Source organism: Tamandua tetradactyla, chromosome 25, assembly GCF_023851605.1.
Source record: "Tamandua tetradactyla isolate mTamTet1 chromosome 25, mTamTet1.pri, whole genome shotgun sequence".
Taxonomy (NCBI): Eukaryota; Metazoa; Chordata; class Mammalia; order Pilosa; family Myrmecophagidae; genus Tamandua; species Tamandua tetradactyla.
The window spans coordinates 6,261,164-6,286,124 of NC_135351.1; the positions used below are offsets into that span (position 1 = coordinate 6,261,164).

Below are 24,961 nucleotides of genomic sequence, written 5' to 3' on the forward strand. Positions count from 1 at the left end.
GTGACTCTCAGAATGCTCAGCAATCAGAGACCAGAAAAGAGGTTCCATGATGTTGTCTTAGAGATGGAGGAAGGCTTGGAGAAAGAACATCTGCAAGGGACCTCATTCTTTAAATTTTTTTGTTCTCTCTGTGACTAAAGGGGTCATCATGGCAACAGCCAGCAAAAATCGAACTGCATCAAGATTTTTACCTGTTGAAAAATGCCAGGAATCAAAAAAGTATGATGAACAAGAAGTTCTGCATCATACCTTTGAGGTTCTATCTAACCTTCACAAGCTGCTTCCAAATCATCTGATGGAGAGGCTTCATTCCTACAGAAGTGAAGAGGACAAAAAACGATGTATGTGGGGATAGGGTGGGTGTGAGCTCTTTTTAGTAAACATAATCTTGGTATAAACCATCTCTTCTTTGATCCATGAATAAGAATTTATTGCTTCCATTTCAGGCGTGGTCAATCTTTGAGACCCATGTCTGATTATGCTGTACCAGCTCATATTCTCAGAGCCTAACATATGATTTACCCATACACTGACTTAGCCATCATTTTTTCATGTTCCTTGTGTTTAAGTAGTGTCTAATGAATGGAGTCAGGTCCAACAGTTGTAACCAAGAAATCAGGATTTCAGAGATGATTTTGATTACTGAACTGTTATATAAATATTCCTTTTTGCTCTCTGGCATATTGGAGTATACAGAGGGAAATACCTGAAATCTCTAAATCAAATCCAGCTACTTTGATCTCTGATAAGGATTGTATAGCCCTTATCTTCTGCCTCTGTGATTGTAAAAACCCCGTGACTAACAAAGTTTTTTGTTTTTCAAACAAAAAACTGGATAGTTTTCAAACAAAAAACTGGATAGTTTTTCAACTTCAGAGTCTTGTAATCACTAAAGACAGCCCCTAATGTTTATTAATGAAGGGTTGTGAGTCAACCCAGCACTAACCCACCCCAAATCTAAAGTTATTTGGATGACCGAGACTCATCTAACCAAAATGGGCCCGCTTGACATGCACAGTAGCTTAGACTTTAACCTTCAAGTCACCTGTACCTCTCTGCCATTTTCTTTCATACATTCTGTGACTATGCATATAATCAATCTGTGCATGCTCAATAATCAGATCAACTCTAATTACATCATCTGGGCCCACTATATTCATTATCCTAAACCCTGACCATCTTTTTTCTAATAAAACTACCCGAATTACTACAGTTCAGGGAGACAGATTTTGGGCCACTAGGCCATCTGCTCTCCTACTATGTGCCTAGTTATAAACTCTTTGTCTCTTTGAAATGGTGGTGTCTCAGGAATTGGTTATTGAGCACATCGGGCAAAAAAATCCATGGCCTTTGTCTGATAACACAGTCACTCTTTGATTTTTAGGCAAAGCAAACCCATAGAAAGAATGAAAGAGGACCAGGAGGGAAGTATCACTAAATGTATAATATAAGCCTTAGATCTGCAAAAGGTAGACTAAGCCTACAAAAAATTAGGCTTAGAGTCACCCCCAGAGAACCTCTTTTGTTGCTCAGATATGACCTCTCTCTCTAACCTGATGCAGCAAAGTGAACTCACTGTCCTTCCACTACTGCATGGGACATGACTTCCAGGGATGTAAATCTCCCTGGCAACATGGGACAGAAATCCTCGGATGAGATGGGACCTGGCATCAAGGGATTGAGAAAACCTTCTTGACCAAAAGGGGAGAGAGAGAAATGAGACAAAATAAAGTATCAGTGGCTAAGAAATTTCAATCTTGGAGGTTATTCTTATGCATTATATAGATATCCCCTTTTTAGTTTATGGTATATTGGAGTGGCTGGAGGGAAATACCTGAAACTGTAGAGCTGTGTTCCAATAGCCTTGATTGAAGACAATTGTATACTGATATAACTTTTACAATGTGACTGTGTGACGCGAAAACCTTGTGTCTGATTGTCCTCTTACTAGGGTATGGACAGATGAGTAAAAAATATGGATAAAAAAATAAATAATAGGGGCAGATAAAGATTAAAATAAATAGGGTAAAATGAAGTACTAGTGGTCAATGAGAGGGAGGAGTAAGAGGTATGGTATGTATGAGTTTATTCTTTTTTCCTTTTTATTTCTTTTACTGGAGTGATGCAAATGTTCTGAAAAATGATCATGGTGATGAATACACAACTAAAACTGTTGTTTTAGTTTGTAAGCTGCCAGAGTGCAATATACCGGAGATGGAACAGCTTTGAAAAAGGGAATTTATTAAGTTGCAAGTTTCCTGTTCTAAGCCTATAAAAATGTCCAAATTAAGACATCCAGCAAAAGATATCTTGATTCAAGAAAGTCCAGTGGGTCAGGAACACCTCTGCCAGCTGGAAAGACATGTGGCTGGCATCTTCTGGGGTTTCTGGCTTCTCATTTCAAACATCTTCCCTGAGGAGCCTTTTCTTTTCATTCCAAAGGTCTCTGGCAGTGTGGGCTGTGTTGGTACTGAAGTTTTTTCCAAAATGGTTCCCTCTTAAAGGACTTCAGTAAGCAACCCTGTCTGGAATGGGTGGAGATATATCTCCATGGAAACCATCTAATCAAAAAGTACCACCCACAATTGGGTGGGTCACATCTCCATGGAAACAATAAAAAAGATCCCACCCAGCAATATTGAATGAGGATTGAAGAACTTGACTTTTCAGGGGTACACTATAGATTCAAACCAGCACAGATGTGTATAGTATAGTCATGCCTTTCATAAAATTAAAGAAGTTTTTGGCCATTATTTTTCAAATATTCCCCCCCCTTCTCTCTTCTCCTCTAGAACTCCTATGATAGATATGATGGTATGCTTGATTGTATCCCACAGGTTACTCACGGCCTTTTCCATTTTCTTTGCTCTTTTTTCTTTCTGCTTCTCAGACTGGATGATTTCAATCGCTTTATCATCGAGTTCAATGATCCTTTCTTCTTTCTGCTCACATCTGCTGTTGTACTCCTTCAGTGAACTGTTCATTAATTATGATTACCTCCAGAATTTGCTTCCGTTTTATCATTTCTCTCTCTGTTAACATTCTCATTTTGTTCACACATCATTTTTTAAATTTCCTTTAGTTCTGTTGTCCATGATTTTCTTTAGCTCATTGAATATATTTAAGACAGTTGATTTAACGTCTTTGACTAGTAAATTCCAGTGTGTGGGTTTATTCAGGGATGTTTCTTGTTAAATTATTTTTCCCCTGTTTATGGGTCATATTTTCTTTCTCTCTTTTTTTTTTTTGTATGCTTTTGTCATTTTTTTTAAAAAGAACTATACATTCTAAGCCTTGCAATGTGGTAACACTGAATTGTTTCTTGGTCTTTCAGCCAAGAGCAAGTATAATGTGATAACTCTGGAAAGCTGAGTCTCCTACTCCCGAGGAATTGCTAATTTTTGCTTGTTGAGGATTGTATTTGCAATTTTTCCAAACTATTTTTGCACAATGTGTAGTTTTTGCTGTGTGTGGTCACTGAAGTTTCCATTATCTATATTGTAAGCCAGTGAACTGATGAAGATTTCCTTCAGTGTTTGGCTCCAAAAGGGAAATTATAAAAAGGGAAGCAGTACGTTGATTTACATTCTGGTACAATTTCCTTGTCTCGTTGCAGAGGGGCAGTTTGGTTAGTGGCCAACCAAGGTTCAGTGTAAAGAATGGATATGATGTAAAATATAGAATACAAAAATAATCATACTTGCCTTTAGTTTGAGGATCACTCACAAATGGCAAGCAGTATATATTTGTGCTGTCCCAGCATATTTGCATTTTGTTTGTTCATTAATGTGTTCATTCACTCATTTATTTGCTGTGCATCTGTCATATGTCTAGGGGCAGAGTCAGGTCTAAATGTTTTCAGTCATGATCTTGGAATGAAGGAATGGCAGAGCTAAATTGGAATTATTTGATATCATACATATTATTTCTCAAATTAACATTACATTATACTTGCTCTACAAAGATGGAAAGGAGCATTGAATTATCCTTTTTCCAGGTGAGGATTCTGAACTCTCCGGTTTAGAAAAGATCTTAAAAAGACATGAGTGGCCAAAAGAGGTCAATTTGACGCCAAAGCCAAGCAGTATGCCCTTCTGGAAAAGAAAAGCCAACAACAGTGCCAGCGATAGGTGGAAGAAATGCCACTTGTGGAAGCAAAAGACTCAAGAGCCCCCGATGTCAACTATAGTTGTAAGGTAGGTGTGTTAGTTTGTTAAGCTGCCAGAATGCAATGTACCAGAAATGGAATGGCTTTTAGAAAGGAAATTTAATATGGTACATCTTTATAGTTCTAGTGCCAAAGAAATGTCCAAACTAAGGCATCCAGGGAAAGATACCTTAATTAAAGGAAGGTCGATAGGTCTGGAACACCTTGTGAGCTAGGAAGGCACGTGGCTGTCATCTGCTCGTCCCTGTTCCTGGTTCCAGTTGCTTCCAGCTTTTTATTCTAGTGGTTTCTTCTCTAAGCTTCTCTGGGCATTCACTTGGCTGCTCCAGGGCAAAACTCTGAGTTTTATCTCTTCCCTTACCATCTGCTGGGGCTGGAGATTTCTCCTTTTCAGGTTCAGCTATTTCTGTGAGTCTTTGCTTAGCACCTGGACTATTACTGTCTTGATCTCCAAAAGATTACATCAGCTCTGTGTTTCCTCCCAAATGTTTCCTCTTTTAAAGGATTCCAGTAAATTAACCAAGACCCACCTTGAATGGGTGGAGTCACATCTCCATCTAATCTAATCAAAAGGTCACACCCACAGTTGGGCAAGCCACATCACTATGGAGATAGTCTAAGGATTAAAAGAAACAGCTGCCCCCACAAGACTGACTTTTCTGGGGTACGTAATAGTTTCAAATGGACACAGTACACTTTGTCTAATTTTTGTCGCATATGGACCATATTTAGAGATATACAAGGTGTCACAAACTATCTATATGCCCTAGCTAAGAAGAGACAATATGATCTCTGAAATATGTAGTGACTGTGAAAGCAAGCATTGCTCTGTAAAAAAGCATTTTAAAAAAAGTTCTCTCCCACACTTTGCAAGCTGCTACAAGGAGCATTCGTTGGGAAAGAACTCAGGAGGTCAGCTACAGGTATATGCGTCTCCCATCGTCTATTTCATTCTGGGGTCATGAACACAGAGCAGGCTGGAATGGAACTTCTGGAGAGAAACAGACCACTGAGCTGTGGGACTTTTCTGTTGCATCTTTCAGGAAGCACCAGCCTTACTCATAGATGACCAGGAGCCAGATGCAGTGACTGATGTGGGATAACCTTGGCTTTCTCCTCATTTGCATGCTCAGTATTCACTGTTGGGCAGCTCCAGACCTCCTCCTGGCCTAATCAGAGTGCTGGAGGCCAAGCATTGGGTTCCATCCAGATTTATAAGCACATACTGTGACAAATTTCCACGAGCTTTGCAAGAGATCACTTCTTTTTTAGGAAGGCGAGTTTGCAGGAAGCAGACTGAAGCAAATTAACTTTTGCCTTTTGGTGCTTACAGAATTGATACTACAATATCAGTGCTTAGAGTTTTTCAAGGTATTGAGTGCGCATAAATATGAGAACCGATAGAGACAGTTGTTCAGTCTTAAGATCCACTGTGCTGCTGATATATATGACAGTTATCTAAGGAGGAAATTATACAGCAGCCCTTTAGGTTTTGATTCACTTTAACTGCAGAGTAAGACCTTATTAAGAGAGATCCAAGTCATTTAGAATATGTGCTTATCTATATAAAGTATTACATTTTTTTTATTAATTGAAGAAAAAAAGAAATTAATACAACATTTAGAAATCATTCCATTCGACATATGCAATCAGTAATCCTTAACATCATCACATAGATGCATGATCATCATTTCTTAGTACATTTGCATCGATTTAGAAAAAGAACTAACAAAACAACAGAAAAAGATATAGAATGTTAATATAGAGAAAAAAATAAAAATAATAATAATAGTAAAAAAAAAAGACACAAACAAACAGACAAACAAAAAAAAAAACCTATAGCTCAGATGCAGCTTCATTCAGTGTTTTAACATGATTACTTTACGATTAGGTATTACTGTGCTGTCCATTTTTGAGTTTTTGTATCTAGTCCTGTTGCAGTCTGTATCCCTTCAGCTCCAATTACCCATTATCTTACCCTGTTTCTAAGTCCTGTTGGTCTCTGTTACCAATGACATATTCCAAGTTTATTCTCGAATGTCGGTTCACATCAGTGGGACCATACAGTATTTGTCCTTTAGTTTTTGGCTAGACTCACTCAGCATAATGCTCTCTAGGTCCATCCATGTCATTACATGCTTCATAAGTTTATTCTGTCTTAAAGCTCCATAATATTCCATCGTATGTATATACCACAGTTTGTTTAGCCACTCGACTGTTGATGGACATTTTGGCTGTTTCCATCTCTTTGCAATTATAAATAACGCTGCTATAAACATTGGTGTGCAAATGTCCGTTTGTGTCTTTGCCCTTAAGTCCTTTGAGTAGATACCTAGCAATGGTATTGCTGGGTCGTATGGCAATTCTATATTCAGTTTTTTGAGGAACCACCAAACTGCCTTCCACAGTGGTTGCACCATTTGACATTCCCACCAACAGTGGATAAGTGTGCCTCTTTCTCCGCATCCTCTCCAGCACTTGTCATTTTCTGTTTTGTTGATAATGGCCATTCTGGTGGGTGTGAGATGATATCTCATTGTGGTTTTGATTTGCATTTCTCTAATGGCCAGGGACATTGAGCATCTCTTCATGTGCCTTTTGGCCATTTGTATTTCCTCTTCTGAGAGGTGTCTGTTCAAGTCTTTTGCCCATTTTGTAACTGGGTTGGCTGTCTTTTTGTTGTTGAGTTGGACAATCTCTTTATAAATTCTGGATACTAGACCTTTATCTGATATGTCGTTTCCAAATATTGTCTCCCATTGTGTAGGCTGTCTTTCTACTTTCTTGATGAAGTTCTTTGATGCACAAAAGTGTTTAATTTTGAGGAGCTCCCATTTATTTATTTCTTTCTTCAGTGCTCTTGCTTTAGGTTTAAGGTCCATAAAACCGCCTCCAATTGTAAGTTTCATAAGATATCTCCCTACATTTTCCTCTAACTGTTTTATGGTCTTAGACCTAATGTTTAGATCTTTGATCCATTTTGAGTTAACTTTTGTATAGGGTGTGAGGTATGGGTCCTCTTTCATTCTTTTGCATATGGATATCCAGTTCTCTAGACACCATTTATTGAAGAGACTGTTCTGTCCCAGGTGAATTGGCTTGACTGCCTTATCAAAGATCAAATGTCCATAGATGAGAGGGTCTATATCTGAGCACTCTATTCGATTCCATTGGTCGATATATCTATCTTTATGCCAGTACCATGCTGTTTTGACCACTGTCAAGGCTTCATAATATGCCTTAAAGTCCGGCAGCGTGAGACCTCTAGCTTCGTTTTTTTTCCTCAAGATACTTTTAGCAATTCGGGGCACCCTGCCCTTCCAGATAAATTTGCTTATTGGTTTTTCTATTTCTGAAAAATAAGTTGTTGGGATTTTGATTGGTATTGCATTGAATCTGTAAATCAATTTAGGTAGGATTGTCATCTTAACTATATTTAGTCTTCCAATCCATGAATACGGTATGCCCTTCCATCTATTTAGGTCTTCTGTGATTTCTTTTAACAGTTTTTTGTAGTTTTCTTTGTATAGGTTTTTTGTCTCTTTAGTTAAATTTATTCCTAGGTATTTTATTCTTTTAGTTGCAATTGTAAATGGGATTTGTTTCTTGATTTCCCCCTCAGCTTTTTCATTACTAGTGTATAGAAATGCTACAGATTTTTGAATGTTGATTTTGTAACCTGCTACTTTGCTGTACTCATTTATTAGCTCTAGTAGTTTTGTTGTGGATTTTTCCGGGTTTTCGACGTATAGTATCATATCGTCTGCAAACAGTGATAGTTTTACTTCTTCCTTTCCAATTTTGATGCCTTGTATTTCTTTTTCTTGTCTAATTGCTCTGGCTAGAACCTCCAACACGATGTTGAATAATAGTGGTGATAATGGACATCCTTGTCTTGTTCCTGATCTTAGGGGGAAAGCTTTCAGTTTTTCCCCATTGAGGATGATATTAGCTGTGGGTTTTTCATATATTCCCTTTATCATTTTAAGGAAGTTCCCTTTTTTCATTCCTATCTTTTGCAGTGTTTTCAACAGGAAAGGATGTTGAATCTTGTCAAATGCCTTCTGTGCATCAATTGAGATGATCATGTGTTTTTTCTGCTTTGATTTGTTGACATGGTGTATTACATTAATTGATTTTCTTATGTTGAACCATCCTTGCATACCTGGGATGAATCCTACTTGGTCATGATGTATAATTCTTTTAATGTGTTGTTGGATTCGATTTGCTAGAATTTTGTTGAGGATTTTTGCATCTATATTCATTAGAGAGATTGGCCTGTAGTTTTCTTTTTTTGTAATATCTTTGCCTGGTTTTGGTATGAGGGTGATGTTGGCTTCATAGAATGAACTAGGTAGCTTTCCCTCCGCTTCGATTTTTTTGAAGAGTTTGAGGAGAGTTGGTACTAATTCTTTCTGGAATGTTTGATAAAATTCACATGTGAAGCCGTCTGGTCCTGGACTTTTCTTTTTGGGAAGCTTTTTAATGACTGATTCAATTTCTTTACTTGTGATTGGTTTGTTGAGGTCATCTATTTCTTCTTGAGTCAAAGTTGGTTGTTCATGTCTTTCCAGGAACCCGTCCATTTCATCTAAATTGTTGTATTTATTAGCGTAAAGTTGTTCATAGTATCCTGTTATTACCTCCTTTATTTCTGTGAGGTCAGTGGTTATGTCTCCTCTTCCATTTCTGATCTTATTTATTTGCATCCTCTCTCTTCTTCTTTTTGTCAATCTTGCTAAGGGCCCATCAATCTTATTGATTTTCTCATAGAACCAACTTCTGGTCTTATTGATTTTCTCTATTGTTTTCATGTTTTCAATTTCATTTATTTCTGCTCTAATCTTTGTTATTTCTTTCCTTTTGCTTGCTTTGGGGTTAGTTTGCTGTTCTTTCTCCAGTTCTTCCAAGTGGACAGTCAGTTCCTGAATTTTTGCCTTTTCTTCTTTTCTGATACAGGCATTTAGGGCAATAAATTTCCCTCTTAGCACTGCCTTTGTTGCATCCCATAGGTTTTGATATGTTGTGTTTTCGTTTTCATTCGCCTCGAGGTATTTACTAATTTCTCTTGCAATTTCTTCTTTGACCCACTCGTTGTTTAAGAGTGTGTTGTTGAGCCTCCACGTATTTGTGAATTTTCTGGCACTCCGTCTATTATTGATTTCCAACTTCATTCCTTTATGATCCGAGAAAGTGTTGTGTATGATTTCAATCTTTTTAAATTTGTTAAGACTTGCTTTGTGACCCAGCATATGGTCTATCTTTGAGAATGATCCATGAGCACTTGAGAAAAAGGTGTATCCTGCTGTTGTGGGATGTAATGTCCTATAAATGTCTGTTAAGTCTAGCTCATTTATTGTAATATTCAAATTCTCTGTTTCTTTATTGATCCTCTGTCTAGATGTTCTGTCCATTGATGAGAGTGGTGAATTTAAGTCTCCAACTATTATGGTATATGTGTCTATTTCCCTTTTCAGTGTTTGCAGTGTATTCCTCACATATTTTGGGGCATTCTGGTTCGGTGCATAAATATGATTGTTATGTCTTCTTGTTTAATTGTTCCTTTTATTAGTAGATAGTGTCCTTCTTTGTCTCTTTTAACTGTTTTACATTTGAAGTCTAATTTGTTGGATATTAGTATAGGTACTCCTGCTCTTTTCTGGTTGTTATTTGCATGAAATATCTTTTCCCAACCTTTCACTTTCGACCTATGTTTATCTTTGGGTCTAAGATGTGTTTCCTGTAGACAGCATATAGAAGGATCCTGGTTTTTAATCCATTCTGCCAGTCTATGTTTTTGATTGGGGAATTCAGTCCATTAACATTTAGTGTTATTATTGTTTGGATAATATTTTCCTCAACCATTTTGCCTTTTGTATTATATATATCATACCTGACTTTCCTTCTTTCTACACTCTTCTCCATACCTCTCTCTTCTGTCTTTTCATATCTGACTCTAGTGCTCCCTTTAGTATTTCTTGCAGAGCTGGTCTCTTGGTCACAAATTCTCTCAGTGACTTTTTGTCTGAGAATGTTTTAATTTCTCCCTCATTTTTGAAGGACAGTTTTGCTGGATATAGGAGTCTTGGTTGGCAGTTTTTCTCTTTTAGTAATTTAAATATATCATCCCACTGTCTTCTAGCTTCCATGGTTTCTGCTGAGAAATCTACACATGGTCTTATTGGGTTTCCCTTGTATGTGATGGATTGTTTTTCTCTTGCTGCTTTCAAGATCCTCTCTTTCTCTTTGACCTCTGACATTCTAACTAGTAAGTGTCTTGGAGAACACCTATTTGGGTCTATTCTCTTTGGGGTGTGCTGCACTTCTTGGATCTGTAATTTTAGGTCTTTCATAATGGTTGGGAAATTTTCAGTGATAATTTCTTCCATTCGTTTTTCTCCTCCTTTTCCCTTCTCTTCTCCTTCTGGGACACCCACAACACATATATTTGTGCGCTTCATATTGTCATTCAATTCCCTGATCCCCTGTTCAAATTTTTCCATTCTTTTTCCTATAGTTTCTGTTTCTTTTTGGAATTCAGATGTTCCATCCTCCAATTCACTAATTCTAGCTTTTCTCTCTTTAAATCTACCATTGTAGGTATCCATTGTTTTTTCCAGCTTTTCTACTTTGTCCTTCACTCCCATAAGTTCTGTGATTTGTTTTTTCAGTTTTTCTATTTCTTCTTTTTGTTCAGCCCATGTCTTCTTCATGTCCTCCCTCAATTTATCGATTTGGTTTTTGAAGAGGTTTTCCATTTCTGTTTGTATATTCAGCATTAGTTGTCTCAACTCCTGTATCTCATTTGAACTATTGGTTTGTTCCTTTGACTGGGCCATATTTTCAATTTTCTGAGCATGATCCATTATCTTCTGCTGGCCTCTGAGCATTTAATCAGATTTCCCTGGGTGTAAGATCCCGCAGGTTGAAAAATTTTTCTGTGAAATCTCTGGGCTCTGTTTTTCTTATCCTGCCCAGTAGGTGGCACTCGTGGCGCTCATCTATCTGCGGGTCCCACCAGTAAAAGATGCTGTGGGTCCTTTAACTTTGGAAAACTCTCACTGTAGGGGGGGGGTCACCAGCCGAAGCGGCTTGGGGGAGTGCCAATCCAAATCTCCCAGCCAGCCTGGGGATCCGCGCGTGGGTAGGGTCACCGGCCTCCGCTTGGGGGAACGCCTGTCCAAATTTCCCAGCTAGCCCGGGGCGCCAAGCGTGGCCGGGGGGCGCCAGCCACCGCGGCTTTGGGAAGTGTCTATCCACCGTTCCCAGCCGGACCGGGAAGTCACGTGTTTGGAAGGGATCCCGGTCGCTGTTCTCCGTGGCTTGGGGATCTCCGATCCAATTCTCCCAGCTGGTCCGGGGGACCACGCGTGAAGGGGGGGCTCCAACCACCGCAGCTTGAGGGGACCACCTGTCCAATTCTCCCAGCCGGCCCGGGAAGGAGGGAGGGAGGGACTCCGGCCGCCTGCCGCCCCGGCCTGGGGAAGCCCGCGCCCCTCGGAGATCTCACCGGAGTAGGTTCTCCCAGCCAGTCAGCCATTCCAGAATGGGGTACGCTGTCTTCTTGGTCTCTGTCGTGGCTCCGGGAGCTGTTATGAATCATTTCTACTTCTCTAGTAGCAGTTCTGGAGGAGGAACTAAGACCCGCGCGTCTTACTAAGCCGCCATCTTCTCCGGAAGTCAAGTATTACATTTTTATTTAATGAAAATCTTATTTTTAAAAAAGGTGACATCATGGTATGCCAAACCCCAACCAACAGTAATCCTGTAAACCCTAAAGAATACCCAGGGCTCTATCTGAAACTCAATAAAAGTTTCACACACTAAGTTTATTTTTCAGAAACCTAAAACCTCCAGATGGTTCCAATGCCAGATATGCCCTGAAATCCAGAGGTTACCAGTCTCTCTGAAAGCATCAACGAGTTGCATCCCTGTACCTCGTAATGTTGACACCCCTTTTCAACGTGAAGAAGTTAGAATGGTTATTGCCCAAATAGTTCTAAAGATTGGGAGAAGGATCAAAGGAAAAGGATGAGTTGTAACAGAGAAGATAGTATTTAACAAATGAATATGACTATTGAATCATTCCATTGATATTTCTTTTAGTCTCCAGTTTATTAGAACAGCTAGAAGGAAATACCTGAAATTGTAGAACTGTAACCCATACCATACTTTGAAATTTGCTCTATAACTACTTGTTAAAATGTACTTTGAAATTTACCACTTTCTTTTGTATTTGTTATATTTCACAATAAGAAATGTTAAAGAAAAGAGGGGGTTACATCATGAAGAAATGGTGAAACTTGAAAACACCCTGTGGAGTGAAATAAGCCAGACACACAAGGACAAATATTGTAAGATCCCAGTCATAAACAATAATTAAAAGAAGCAAATTAATAATGTCGGGAACTAGAGTGCAGGTTACCAAGGAGTACGGTATTGGGGGTGGGTAACGTTACCTGGTACAGTTTTCACTTCGGGTGATGGATGGTGGTGATGGCAGCACAACGTTGTGAACATAACCAACAGCACTGAAATCTGTCGCTGAATGTGGTTAAGAGGAAATGTTACGTTGTATATATGGTAATACAATAAAGATTTTTTCAGAAGTTCCCTTGAACTGCCCTATACAAATAGTGGACCCTAAGTTAAACCATGGACTATAGTTAATAGTACAATTGTAAAATGTGCTTTCATCCATTGCAACTTGTTTGACACCAATGCCAGGTGTAAATAATAGTGTGGTATATGGGAATCCTGTATTTTACATATGGTTGTTCTATAAACACACGACTTCTCTAATAAAGAAAAAAAATTTAAGGGGTTTAATGCAGAAATTTTCTATTTATTACCATGTAATGTCCTAATGCAATTCCTAATTTTTTGCAGTTTACCTCATTTTACACATAACAAAAAAACCTTAATTGTCAGGTTTTATTGACAGGTCGAGGAACGAAATATTCCTTTAGATTGAAAACACCTTATTAAAGACTGTAAACAGAAAAAAAATCCTCTAGATTTGATACTTATGGTTGAAGTTGACCTCCCACATTAAAATGCAGAGAAAATATACTTGAATCTTTCATAGATAATTATAAATTATATCTCAGAATTGCTACTTTAAAAATTTATTTTATTTTTTTAGCTTTATTTTTTTATTTTTTATTTTAACTGATGAACCAAAACGATATACAAACACAAACATTCTTAACATACAAATATTCCATATATGGTGTACAATCAATGGCTCACAGTATCATCACATAGTAGTATAGAATTGCCACTTTTAATGTTATTAGGATTATAGGTGTAGAGGTGTAAGCCGTTGATTTGCTACGAGGCCTATCAAGGCCAACAGTTTTTTTTTAAATGAGGTATTTCACATAAGATTTTTTTTTAATCTTGATTGGGGGGATATTTTCTCTTTGTCTCTCTCTTACCTTAAAAAAAAGAAATGGTTAAATAATATTCTCTACTGTTTATCTATTTGTATCTTATTTTATAATGTCCATGTAGAATATTTGAATTAGTAAACTTACATTTTTGAGAAATTTTATTAATTAATTAATTTAAAAATTAATCATTTTCACAATTAATTTCTATTCTGGCCTTAGCTACACATAATATTTAAGCCCATGAACTCCAGGCTGGCAAGTGGCCAGTCTTAGAAAGGAGAGCCATAAAATCCGGAACCTGGAAGGAAGGCTCCAGACTGTTCTGGCCCAGGGGCACTTCGAAGAGGAGCACTCATGTTCTGTCTAACCAAGCAAGAGGGTCTGAAGCTGCACCCCTGCCTTCGGCTCTGTTTTCAGCCTAATGTATCTCCCCTCGAGGGATGTGAGCCTTAACAAAGGCATTCTGACCTTCACACTCATTGACTCTTCCCCTACCTACACCCTCCTTTTATTTCCATAACCCGCAGGAGCTTTTAGAATTCTGTGTACGATAACTGGGACGTTTGACAATGTTAAGAGATTGTTGTTCATTTTTAGGTGTAAAAATAGCATTGTGGTTTTTTGTTGTTGCTATGAAAGTCCGTTTCTTTTAAAGATATGCATGGAAACATTGAAGGATGAAAAAGATGTCTACAATTTGCTTCAAAATAATCCAGTGGAGGGGAGAAGCAAGGGATGGAAGTTTAACAGTGAGATATATCAAGAGTTGATAATTGTTAAATCTGGGCAATGGATACATGGGGATTGTTTGTTGTACTGGATGGTTTGTTATACTAGTCTCTGCTTTTTTTTTTAACTCTTTAAATTCATTTTAGTAAAAGCCATACAAAACTTATACCAAAACTGGAAATAGTAACACAAACAAAATATTACGCCATATTACTAATGAACAGCTATGACAAAATTTATCATACTTTTTGTAATAAATAATATTTATTTATTATAATAAATATATAATTATGCATTTTAATATAATAAATAAAATAATATTTATATTATTTATAAGGTAAATTATACTTCAAAAAACAAAATTCATCAACATACCAAAATATGCTTTATATAAGAATGCAAGGATAATCTAATATTAGAACATGTACTAAAACCATTCACTTTATTATTAGGTCACAGGAGAAAAAAATGTTATTTCCATAGATAAGGACAAAGTTGTGTTTCAAAATCCGACATCCACAAATCATAAAACCACTTAATATACAGGTATTTTGCTGCATGTATATGTTGTTGTAAACAGACTAATGGTCTCCCACAGATGTTCATGCTCTTATCCCTGAAACTTGAGAATATATTATTTTACATTGCAAAAGAGATTGTGCAGATGTGACTAAGTTAGGGACTTTGAGATGGTGAGATTATCCTGGATTATTCATGTGAGCCTAGTGTAATTAGTAGGGACCTTATAAATGGGAAGTTGGAGTTATCAGAGCCAGAGAAGGTGAAGTGATGATGGAAGCAGAAGTCAGAAGGGTATGAGGAAGGGGCCATGAATCATGAAATATAGTTGGCCTCCTGAAGCTGGAAAAGGCATGGAAATGGATTCCCTCCAAAAGTAACACAGACTGCCGACACCTTGATTTTAGGACTTCTGACTTAGAAAACTGTAAAGTAATCCACTTGTGTTGTTTTACACTGTGAAGTTTGTAGTTATTCGTCACAACAGCAATTGAAAACTAATACAGATTTATATATGTATGTGCATGCATAAATATATATAGTTAGATATATGATAGGTATTGTGGACATTTATGGTTACAAGACTCGCATGTGTTTATATATGTTTATATGCCTATATATATGCATAAATCCAAAGTTGTGACTAATGGTGAACACTGGAAGAATTCTAAATTATTGGTAAGGGAATAGCATGTTCTCTGTCATCTCTGTTTTTTTACCATTGTTCTAGAAATACTATCTAAAAAATTACATAGGAGAAAGCAATCCTATAAATACTATAATGTAGTTAAATGATCATATTTTATGTGTAAATATTGCACTTTTACATTTAGAAAAGTAATGAATAGCCATTGGATAATTTGGTGGGGTATTTGATTATTGTTCTAGTTTGCTAGCTGCTGGAATGCAACACACCAGAGATGGATTGGCTTTCAATAAAACGGGATTTATTTAGTTAACATATAGTTCTTCAGAGGAAAGGCAGCTAACTTTCATCTGAGGTTCTTTCTTATGTGGGAAGGCACAGGGCAATCTCTGCTGGCCTTCTCTCCAGGCCTCTGGGTTCCAACAACTTTGCCTGGGGTGATTCCTTTCTGCATCTCCAAAGGCCTGGTCTGAGCTGCCAGTGCTGAGATGAGGTACGCTGAGCTGTTTGGGCTGTGCTACATTGAGTCTCTCATCTAAGCATCAGCCAATTAAACATCATTCATTGCAGCAGGCATGCCTCTTAGCCAACTGTAGATGTAATCAGAGACAGATGAGGTTCACACACCATTGGCTCATGCCCACAGCAATAGAACTAGGCACCTTCACCTGGCCAAATTGACACCTGAATCTAACTACCACAATTATGAAGCTAATATGTAACAAATGAAGACAATGGTGCAGAAATAATCTGGGAAAATGCCAAAATGATACGTACGAATACATTCCAAGATAATGCTAAAAACCCCAGTAAGATATTTAAAATGTCTGAAATAAATGGAAATAAATTGCTTGTCCTGAATAGGAAGATAAGGTATTATAAAGATGTCAAATTTCCATAAATTAGTCTAAATATAGTCCACGTGATCCGATTCAAATGTCTAGAGTTTTTTTGTTGTTTTTTGAAGGACAAAATTTAGAAGGACAAAATATGTAGCAGTGATAATGTAATACCTTAATGTTGTATACTATTTAGGAAGGTATTGAATGCAATTTCCCCATCTATGTGTATGCACACAAAATTTTAAGGAGTTCATTGAAACCCACCTAATCAAATCTTAGGGTTTTATGGTTTCCCATTTAAAACCAATGAGTGAATAACCATATAGGAGTAAACAGAAAAATCTAGAAATTATGAGATAGAGTAAATGGTCTAGCACTACTTTATATTGGTTTTGATGATACAAGTTGCTGTGACAAACAAATCCATTTTTTAAAACCTTAACACAAATGTTTATTTCTATTCGTGTATCAGTCTGAGGTTGATATACCTGGGTTTTGGAAAATTCCTATTTATTCTACAAAGCAATTCGATGGAGTTTCTGTCATCTGTAAAATGTGGTTTCCATAGCCACCCTAGCATAAACATCCTACCAGAATACAGGGGAAGAAAGAACATGGAGAATGCATGCCTTCTCCTTAATCAGCTGAGCCTGAAAAGATGAATATCACATAGGTTCACATTCCTTTGGCAAGAACTAGTCATGTGGCCACACTTTTCCCTCTATATTTAATTATAGGAGTTTTGCCACATATATTGCATTTAAGGTTGGTCACTATTGAGTACAGGTTTTAGTAATCAGCCAAGAAATCATTAAAGCCACTCCAGATCCTTAGTTAACAATTTTTTTTAATTTATTAATTTTTAAATTTTTGAAAAAAAATACAAGAAAGAAACACAAACATTCTTAACATATGATTATTCCATTCTACATATATAATCAGTAATTCACAATATCACATGGTTGCATATTCATAATCATAATCATTTCTTAGAACTTTTTATCAATTCAGAAAAAGAAATAAAAAGACAGCAGAAAAATAAAACAAAGACAGAAAATTAAAAAAAATTATACATACCATACCCCTTACCCCTCCCTTTCATTGATCACTAGCATTTCAAACTAAATTTATTTTAACATTTGTTACCCCTATTATTTATTTTTATTCCATATGTTCTACTCGTTTCTTGACAAGGTAGATAAAAGGAGCATCAGACACAAGGTTTTCACAATCACACAGTCACATTGTGAAAGCTATATCATTATTCAATCATCATCAAGAAACATGGCTACTGGAACACAGCTCTACATTTTCAGGCAGTTCCCTCCAGCCTCTCCATTACATCTTGACTAATAAGGTGATATCTTACACATTAAATAATGCATAAGAATAACCTCCAGGATAACCTCTCAGCTCTGGAATCTCTCAGCCATTGACACTTTATTTTCTCTCATTTCCCTCTTCCCCCTTTTGGTCGAGAAGGTTTTCTCAATCCCTTGATGCTAAGTCTCAGCTCATTCTAGGGTTTTTCTCAATCCCTTGATGCTGAGTCTCAGCTCATTCTAGGATTTCTGTCCCACATTGCCAGGAAGGTCCACACCCCTGGGAGTCATGTCCCACGTAGACAGGGGGAGGGTGGTGAGGTTGCTTGTTGTGTTGGCTGGAGAGAGGCCACATCTGAGCAATGAAAGATGTTCTCTTGAGGCTGACTCTTAGGCCTAATTTTAAGTAGGATTGACCTATCCTTTGTGGGGTTAAGTTTCATATGAACAAACCTCAAGACTGGGGGCTCAGCCTATAGCTTTGGTTGTCCACACTGCTTGTGAGAATATCAAGAATTCAACTTGGGGAGGTTGAATTTTCCCCCATTATCACCATTCCCTGAAGGGGACATGGCAAATATTTTTCACTCACTGATTAAATCACTCTGGGATTCATCGGGGAATGTACTTATGTTGTTCAACCTAGCTGTCTACATAACTTATATTCAGAAATGCACTAGTCAAAATATAGATTTTGTACCAAATGAACATTTTTTGCTTTAGTCTCACACATAAGTTGAATTTTAAAATATTAATTACCATCTATTTTCAGCACTCTGCAGTAATGACATTCCTTTGTTCTTCCTCATGCAAAAACATTTTTAATTTTTGTACATTTAGTCACTATCATTATACACTGTAGGCATTCCTAGATTATACCATCTCAATCTTTATTGTCTATCTTTCTTTGTGATTTCATTTATGCCCCAGCCCTCCTCCAACTCACGTTCAACTTCATTCAGTGTTTTAACATAATTGTATCACAGTTAGGTAGCGTTGTGCTGTCCATTTCTGAGTTTTTATATTCAGTCCTGTTGCACAGTCTATATCCCTTCAGCTCCAATTACCCAATATCTTACCCTATTTCTATCTCCTGATGGTCTCTGTTACTAACGAAATATTCCAAGTTTATTCACTAATGTCAGTTCATATCAGTGAGATCATACAGTATTTGTCCTTTTGGTTTTGGCTAATCTCACTCAGCATAATGTCCTCAAGGTCCATCCATGTTGTTGCTTACTTGATAACTTTATTCTGTCTTACAGTTGCATAATATTCCATCGTATGTATATACCACAGTTTGTTTAGCCACTCGTCTGTTGATGGACATTTTGGCGGTTTCCATCTCTTTGCAATTGTAAATAATGCTGCTATAAACATTGCTGTGCAAATGTCCGTTTGTGTCCTTGCCCTCATGTCCTTTGAGTAGATACCTAGCAATGGTATTGCTGGGTCATATGGCAATTCTATATTCAGCTTTTTGAGGAACTGCCAAACTGCCTTCCACACTGGTTGCACCATTTGACATTCCCACCAACAGTGGATAAGTGTGCCTCTTTCTCCACATCCTCTCCAGCACTTGTCATTTTCTGTTTTACTGATGATGGCTATTCTAGTGGGTGTGAGATGATATTTCATTGTGGTTTTGATTTGCATTTCTCTAATGGCCAGGGACGTTGAGCATCTCTTCATGTGCCTTTTGGCCATTTGTATTTCCTCTTCTGAGAGGTGTTTGTTCAAGTCTTTTTCCCATTTTGTAATTGGGTTGGCTGTCTTTTTGTTGTTGAGTTGAACAATCTCTTTATAAATTCTGGATACTAGACCTTTATCTGATATGTCGTTTCCAAATATTGTCTCCCATTGTGTAGGCTGTCTTTTTACTTCTTGATGAAGTTCTTTGATGCACAAAAGTGTTTAATTTTGAGGAGTTCCTGTTTCTTTCTTTCTTTCTTTCTCTCTTCAATGCTCTTGCTTTGGGTGTAAGGTCTATAAAACTGCCTCCAAGTATAAGATTTATAAGATATTTCCCTACATTTTCTTCTAACAGTGTTATGATCTTAGATCTAATGTTTAGGTCTTTGATCCATTTTGAGTTAACTTTTGTATAGGGTGTGAGTTATGGGTCCTGTTTCATTCTTTTGCATATGGATATCCAGTTCTCTAGGCACCATTTATTGAAGAGACTGTTCTGTCCCAGGTGAGTTGGCTTGACTGCCTTATCGAAGATCAATTGTCCATAGATGAGAGGGTCTATATCTGAACACTCTATTCGATTCCATTGGTCAATATATCTATCTTTATGCCAATACCATGCTGTTTTTTTTTAAGTTTTTTTTATTAATCAAAAAAAAGAAAAGAAATTAACACAACATTTAGAAATCATTCCATTCTACACATGCATTCAGTAATTCTTAGTATCATCACATAGATGTATGATCATCATTTCTTAGTACATTTGCATCGATTTAGGAAAAGAACTAGCAAAACAGCAGAAAAAGATATAGAATGTTAATATAGAGAAGAGAATTAAAATAATAATACTAATAAAAAATATATATATAAAAAAGGAAAAAGAAAAAAACAAAAACAAAAGATACAAACAAACAAACAAACAAAAAACTATATTTCAGGTGCAGCTTCATTCAGTGTTCCAACATAGTTACATTACACTTAGGTATTATTGTGCTGTCCATTTTTGAGTTTTTGTATCTAGTCCTGTTGCACAGTCTGTATCCCTTCAGCTCCAATTACCCATTATCTTACCCTGTTTCTAACTCCTGCTGGTCTCTGTTACCAATGATATATTCCAAGCTGATTCTCGAATGTCGGTTCACATCAGTGGGACCATACAGTATTTGTCCTTTAGTTTTTGGCTAGACTCACTCAGCATAATGTTCTCTAGGTCCATCCATGTTATTACATGCTTCATAAGTTTAGTCTGTCTTAAAGCTGCATAATATTCCATCGTAGGTATATGCCACAGTTTGTTTAGCCACTCGTCTGTTGATGGACATTTTGGCTGTTTCCATCTCTTTGCAATTGTAGATAATGCTGCTATAAACACTGGTGTGCAAATGTCCGTCTGTGTTTTTGCCCTTAAGTCCTTTGAGTAGATACCTAGCAGTGGTATTGCTGGGTCATAATCCATTCTGCCATTCTATGTCTTTTGACTGGGAAATTCAGTCCATTAACTTTGTGTTATTACTGTTTGGATAATATTTTCCTCTACCATTTTGGCTTTTGTATTATATATATCATATCTGATTTTCCTTCTTTCTACACTTTACTCCACACCGCTTTCTTTTGTGTTTTCATATCTGTCTCTAGTGCTCCCTTTAGTATTTCTTGCAGAGCTGGTCTCTTGGTCACAGATTCTCTCAGTGACTTTTTGTCTATAAGTGTTTTAATTTCTCCTTCATTTTTGAAGGACAATTTTGCTGGATATAGGAGTCTTGGTTGGCAGTTTTTCTCTTTTAGTAATTTAAATATATCATCCCACTGTCTTCTAGCCTCCATGGTTTCTGCTGAGAAATCTACACATAGTCTTATTGGGTTTCCCTTGTATGTGATGGATTGTTTTTCTCTTGCTGCTTTCAAGATCCTCTCTTTCTCTTTGACCTCTGACATTCTAACTAGTAAGTGTCTTGGAGAACGCCTATGTGGGTCTATTCTCTTTGGGGTGCGCTGCACTTCTTGGATCTGTAAATTTAGGTCTTTCATAAGAGTTGGGAAATTTTCAGTGATAATTTCTTCCGTTAGTTTTTCTCCTCCTTTTCCCTTCTCTTCTCCTTCTGGGACACCCACAACACGTATATTTGTGCGCTTCATATTGTCATTCAGTTCCCTGATCCCCTGCTCAAGTTTTTCCATTCTTTTTCCTATAGTTTCTGTTTCTTTTTGGAATTCAGATGTTCCATCCTCCAGTTCACTAATTGTAGCTTCTGTCTCTTTAGATCTACCATTGTAGGTATCCATTGTTTTTTCCATTTTTTCCTCTTTGTCCTTCACTCCCATAAGTTCTGTGATTTGTTTTTTCAGATTTTCTATTTCTTCTTTTTGTTCAGCCCATGTCTTCTTCATGTCCTCCCTCAATTTATTGATTTGGTTTTTGAAGAGTTTTTCCATTTCTGTTCGTATATTCAGCATTAGTTGTCTCAGCTCCTGTATCTCATTTGAACTATTGGTTTGTTCCTTTGACTGGGCCATATCTTCAATTTTCCGAGCATCATCCATTATTTTCTGCTGGTGTCTGGGCATTTGATCAGATTTCCCTGGGTGTGGGACCGGCTGATTGAAAGGTTTTTCTGTGAAATCTCTGGGCTCTGTTTTTCTTTTCCTGCCCAGTAGGTGGCGCTCGTGGCGCTCGTCTGTCTGCGGGGCCCACCAGTAAAAGATGCTGTGGCTCCTTTAACTTGCCAATCTGAATCTCGCAGTCGCCCGGGAAACTGCACGTGGAGGGGGGGTCACCGGCCGCCGCGGCTTGGGGGAGTGGCAGTCCAAATTGCCCAACTGGCCCGAGATGCCAAGCGTGGCGGGAGGGCCCCGCTATCCAATGTTCCCAGTCAGACCGGGGAGCCACGTGTGTGGAGGGGACCCCAGTCGCCAGCTGCCCCGGCGGGGAAAACGTGCGCCCCTCGGGTATCTCACCGCAGCGGATTCTCCCTGCCCGTTCAGCCATTCCAGAATGGGGTACGCTGTCTTTTTGGTCTCTGTCTTGGCTCCGGGAGCTATTTCGTATTGTTTCTGTTTCTTTAGTTGCTGTTCTGGAGGAGGAACTAAGACCCGCGCGTCTTACTAAGCCGCCATCTTCTCCAGAAGTCCCAGTACCATGCTGTTTTGACCACGGTAGCTTCATAATATGCCTTAAAGTCAGGTAGCGTGAGACCTCCGACTTAATTTTTTTTTTCTCAGGATACTTTAAGCTATTCAGGGCTCCCTGCACTTCTAGATCAATTTGGTTATTAGTTTTTCTATTTCTGAAAAGGAAGTTGTTGGGATTTTAATTGGTATTGCATTGAATCTGTAAATAAATTTAGGTGGAATTGAACCTTAACTATATTTAGTCTTCCAATCCATGAACATGGTATGCCCTTCCATCTATTTAGGTCTTCTGTGATTTCTTTAAACAATTTCTTGTAGTTTTCTTTGTATAGATCTTTTGTCTCTTTAGTTAAATTTATTCCTAAACATTTTATTCTTTTAGTTGCAATTGTAAATGGAATTCGTTTCTTGATTTCCCCCCTCAGATTGTTCATTCCTAGTAATTAGAAACACGACAGATTTTTGAGTGTTGATCTTGTAACCTGTCACTTTGCTGTACTCATTCATTAGCTCTAGTAGTTTTGCTGTGGATTTTTTGGGGTTTTCAACATATGGTATCATATCATCTGCAGACAGTGAGTGTTTTACTTCTTCCTTTCCAATTTTGATGCCTTGTGTTTCTTTTTCTTGTCTAATTGCTCTGGCAAGAACTTCAAACACAATGTTGAATAGAAGTGGTGATCGTGGATATCCTTGTCTTGTTCCTGATTGTAGGGGGAAAGTTTTCAGTTTTTCCCCATTGAGGATGATATTAGCTGTGGGTTTTTCATATATTCCCTTTATCATTTTAAGGAAGTTCCCTTCTATTCCTATCCTTTGAAGTGTTTTCAGCAAGAAAGGATGTTGAATTTTGTCAAATGGCTTTTCTGCATCAGTCGAGATGATCATGTGGGTTTTTTGCTTTGATTTGTTGATATGGTGTATTACATTAATTGATTTTCTTATGTTGAACCACCCTTGCATACCTGGGATGAATCCTACTTGGTCATGATATATAATTATTTTAATGTGTTGCTGGATTCGATTTGCTAGAATTTTGTTGAGGATTTTTGCATCTATATTCATTAGAGAGATTGGTCTGTGGCTTTCTTTTTTTGTAATATCTTTGTCTGACTTTGGAGTGAGGGTGATGTTGACTTCATAGAATGAATTAGGTAACTTTCCCTCCTCTTCAAATTCTGAAGAGTTTGAGCAGGGTTGGTACTAATTCTTTCTTTAATGTTTGGTAGAATTCACATGTGAAGCCATCTGGTCCTGGACTTTTCTTTTTCAGGAGCTTCTTAATGACTGATTCAATTTCTTGTGATTGGTTTGTTGGGGTCATCTATTTCTTCTCGAGTCAAAGTTGGTTGTTCATGCCTTTCTAGGAAGTCGTCAATTTCATCTTCATTGTTGTATTTATTAGCATAAAGTTGGTCATAGTATCCTGTCATTACTTCCTTTATTTCTGTGGGGTTAGTGGTTATGTCTCCTCTCCCATTTCTGATTTAATATATTTGCATCCTCTCTCTTCTTGTTTTTGTCAGTCTTGCTAAGGGTCCATCAATCTTATTGATTTTCTCATAAAACCAGCTTCTGGTTTTAATGATTTTCTCAATTGTTTTCATGTTCTCAGTTTCATTTATTTCTTCTCTAATCTTTGTTATTTATTTCCTTTTGCTTGCTTTGGGGTTAGTTTGCTGTTCTTTCTCTAGTTCTTCCAAGTGGACAGTTAGTTCCTCGATTTTTGCCCTTTCTTCTTTTTTAATATAGGCAATAAGGGCAATAAATTTCCCTCTTAGCACTGCCTTTGCTGCATCCCATAAGTTTTGATATGTTGTGTTTTCATTTTCACTTGCCTCGAGATATTTACTGATTTCTCTTGTAATTTCTTCCTTGACCCACTGGTTGTTAAAGAGTGTGTTGAGCCTCCATGTATTTGTGAATTTTCTGGCCCTCTGCCTATTATTGATTTCCAACTTCATTCCTTTAGGATCTGAAAAAGAGTATTGTATGATTTCAATCTTTTTGAATTTATTGAGACTTGCTTTTTGACCCAGCATGTGGTCTATTCTTGAGAATGATCCATGAGCACTTGAGAAAAACGTTTATCCTGCTGTTGTGTAATGTTCTATAAATGTCTGTTAAGTCTATCTCATTTATTGTTTTATTCAAATTCTCTGTTTCTTTATTGATTCTTTGTCTGGATGTTCTGTCCATTGATGAGAGTGGGGAATTGAAGTCCCCAACTATTATGGTAGATGCGTCTATTTCTCTTTCTAGAGTTCAGTGTTTGCCTCATGTATTTTGGAGCATTCTGGCTCGGTGCACAAATATTTATGATTGTTATGTCTTCTTGTTGAATTGTTCCTTTTATTAATACATAGTGTCCTTCTTTGTCTCTTTTAACTGTTTTACATTTGAAGTCTAGTTTGTTGGATATTAGTATACTACTCCTGCTCTTTTCTGATTGTTATTTGCATGAAACATCTTTTTCCAACCTTTCACTTTCAATCTATGTTTGTACTTGGGTCTAAGAT

At 37.4% G+C, this 24,961-nt stretch overlaps 1 protein-coding gene across 9 annotated transcripts in view; it reads left to right on the forward strand.

Moving 5' to 3' along the window:
* The first annotated feature begins 4 nt into the window (after nt 1-4).
* Nucleotides 5-24,961, forward strand: part of LOC143668884 (testis expressed protein 56-like) — an 81,687-nt gene continuing 56,730 nt past the window's right edge. For 7 of the 9 annotated variants that reach the window (XR_013168610.1, XR_013168611.1, XR_013168614.1 and 4 more), the window contains exons 1-2: nt 5-341; nt 3,998-4,196. Coding sequence is in view for 4 of the 9 variants with exons in the window: in XM_077143494.1 (XP_076999609.1) it covers nt 149-341; nt 3,998-4,196 (392 nt within the window). In the remaining 5 variants the exon portion in view is untranslated. The remainder of the gene's footprint in view (nt 342-3,997; nt 4,197-24,961) is intronic. The other 2 variants (XR_013168612.1, XM_077143493.1) reach the window with 1 other exon arrangement.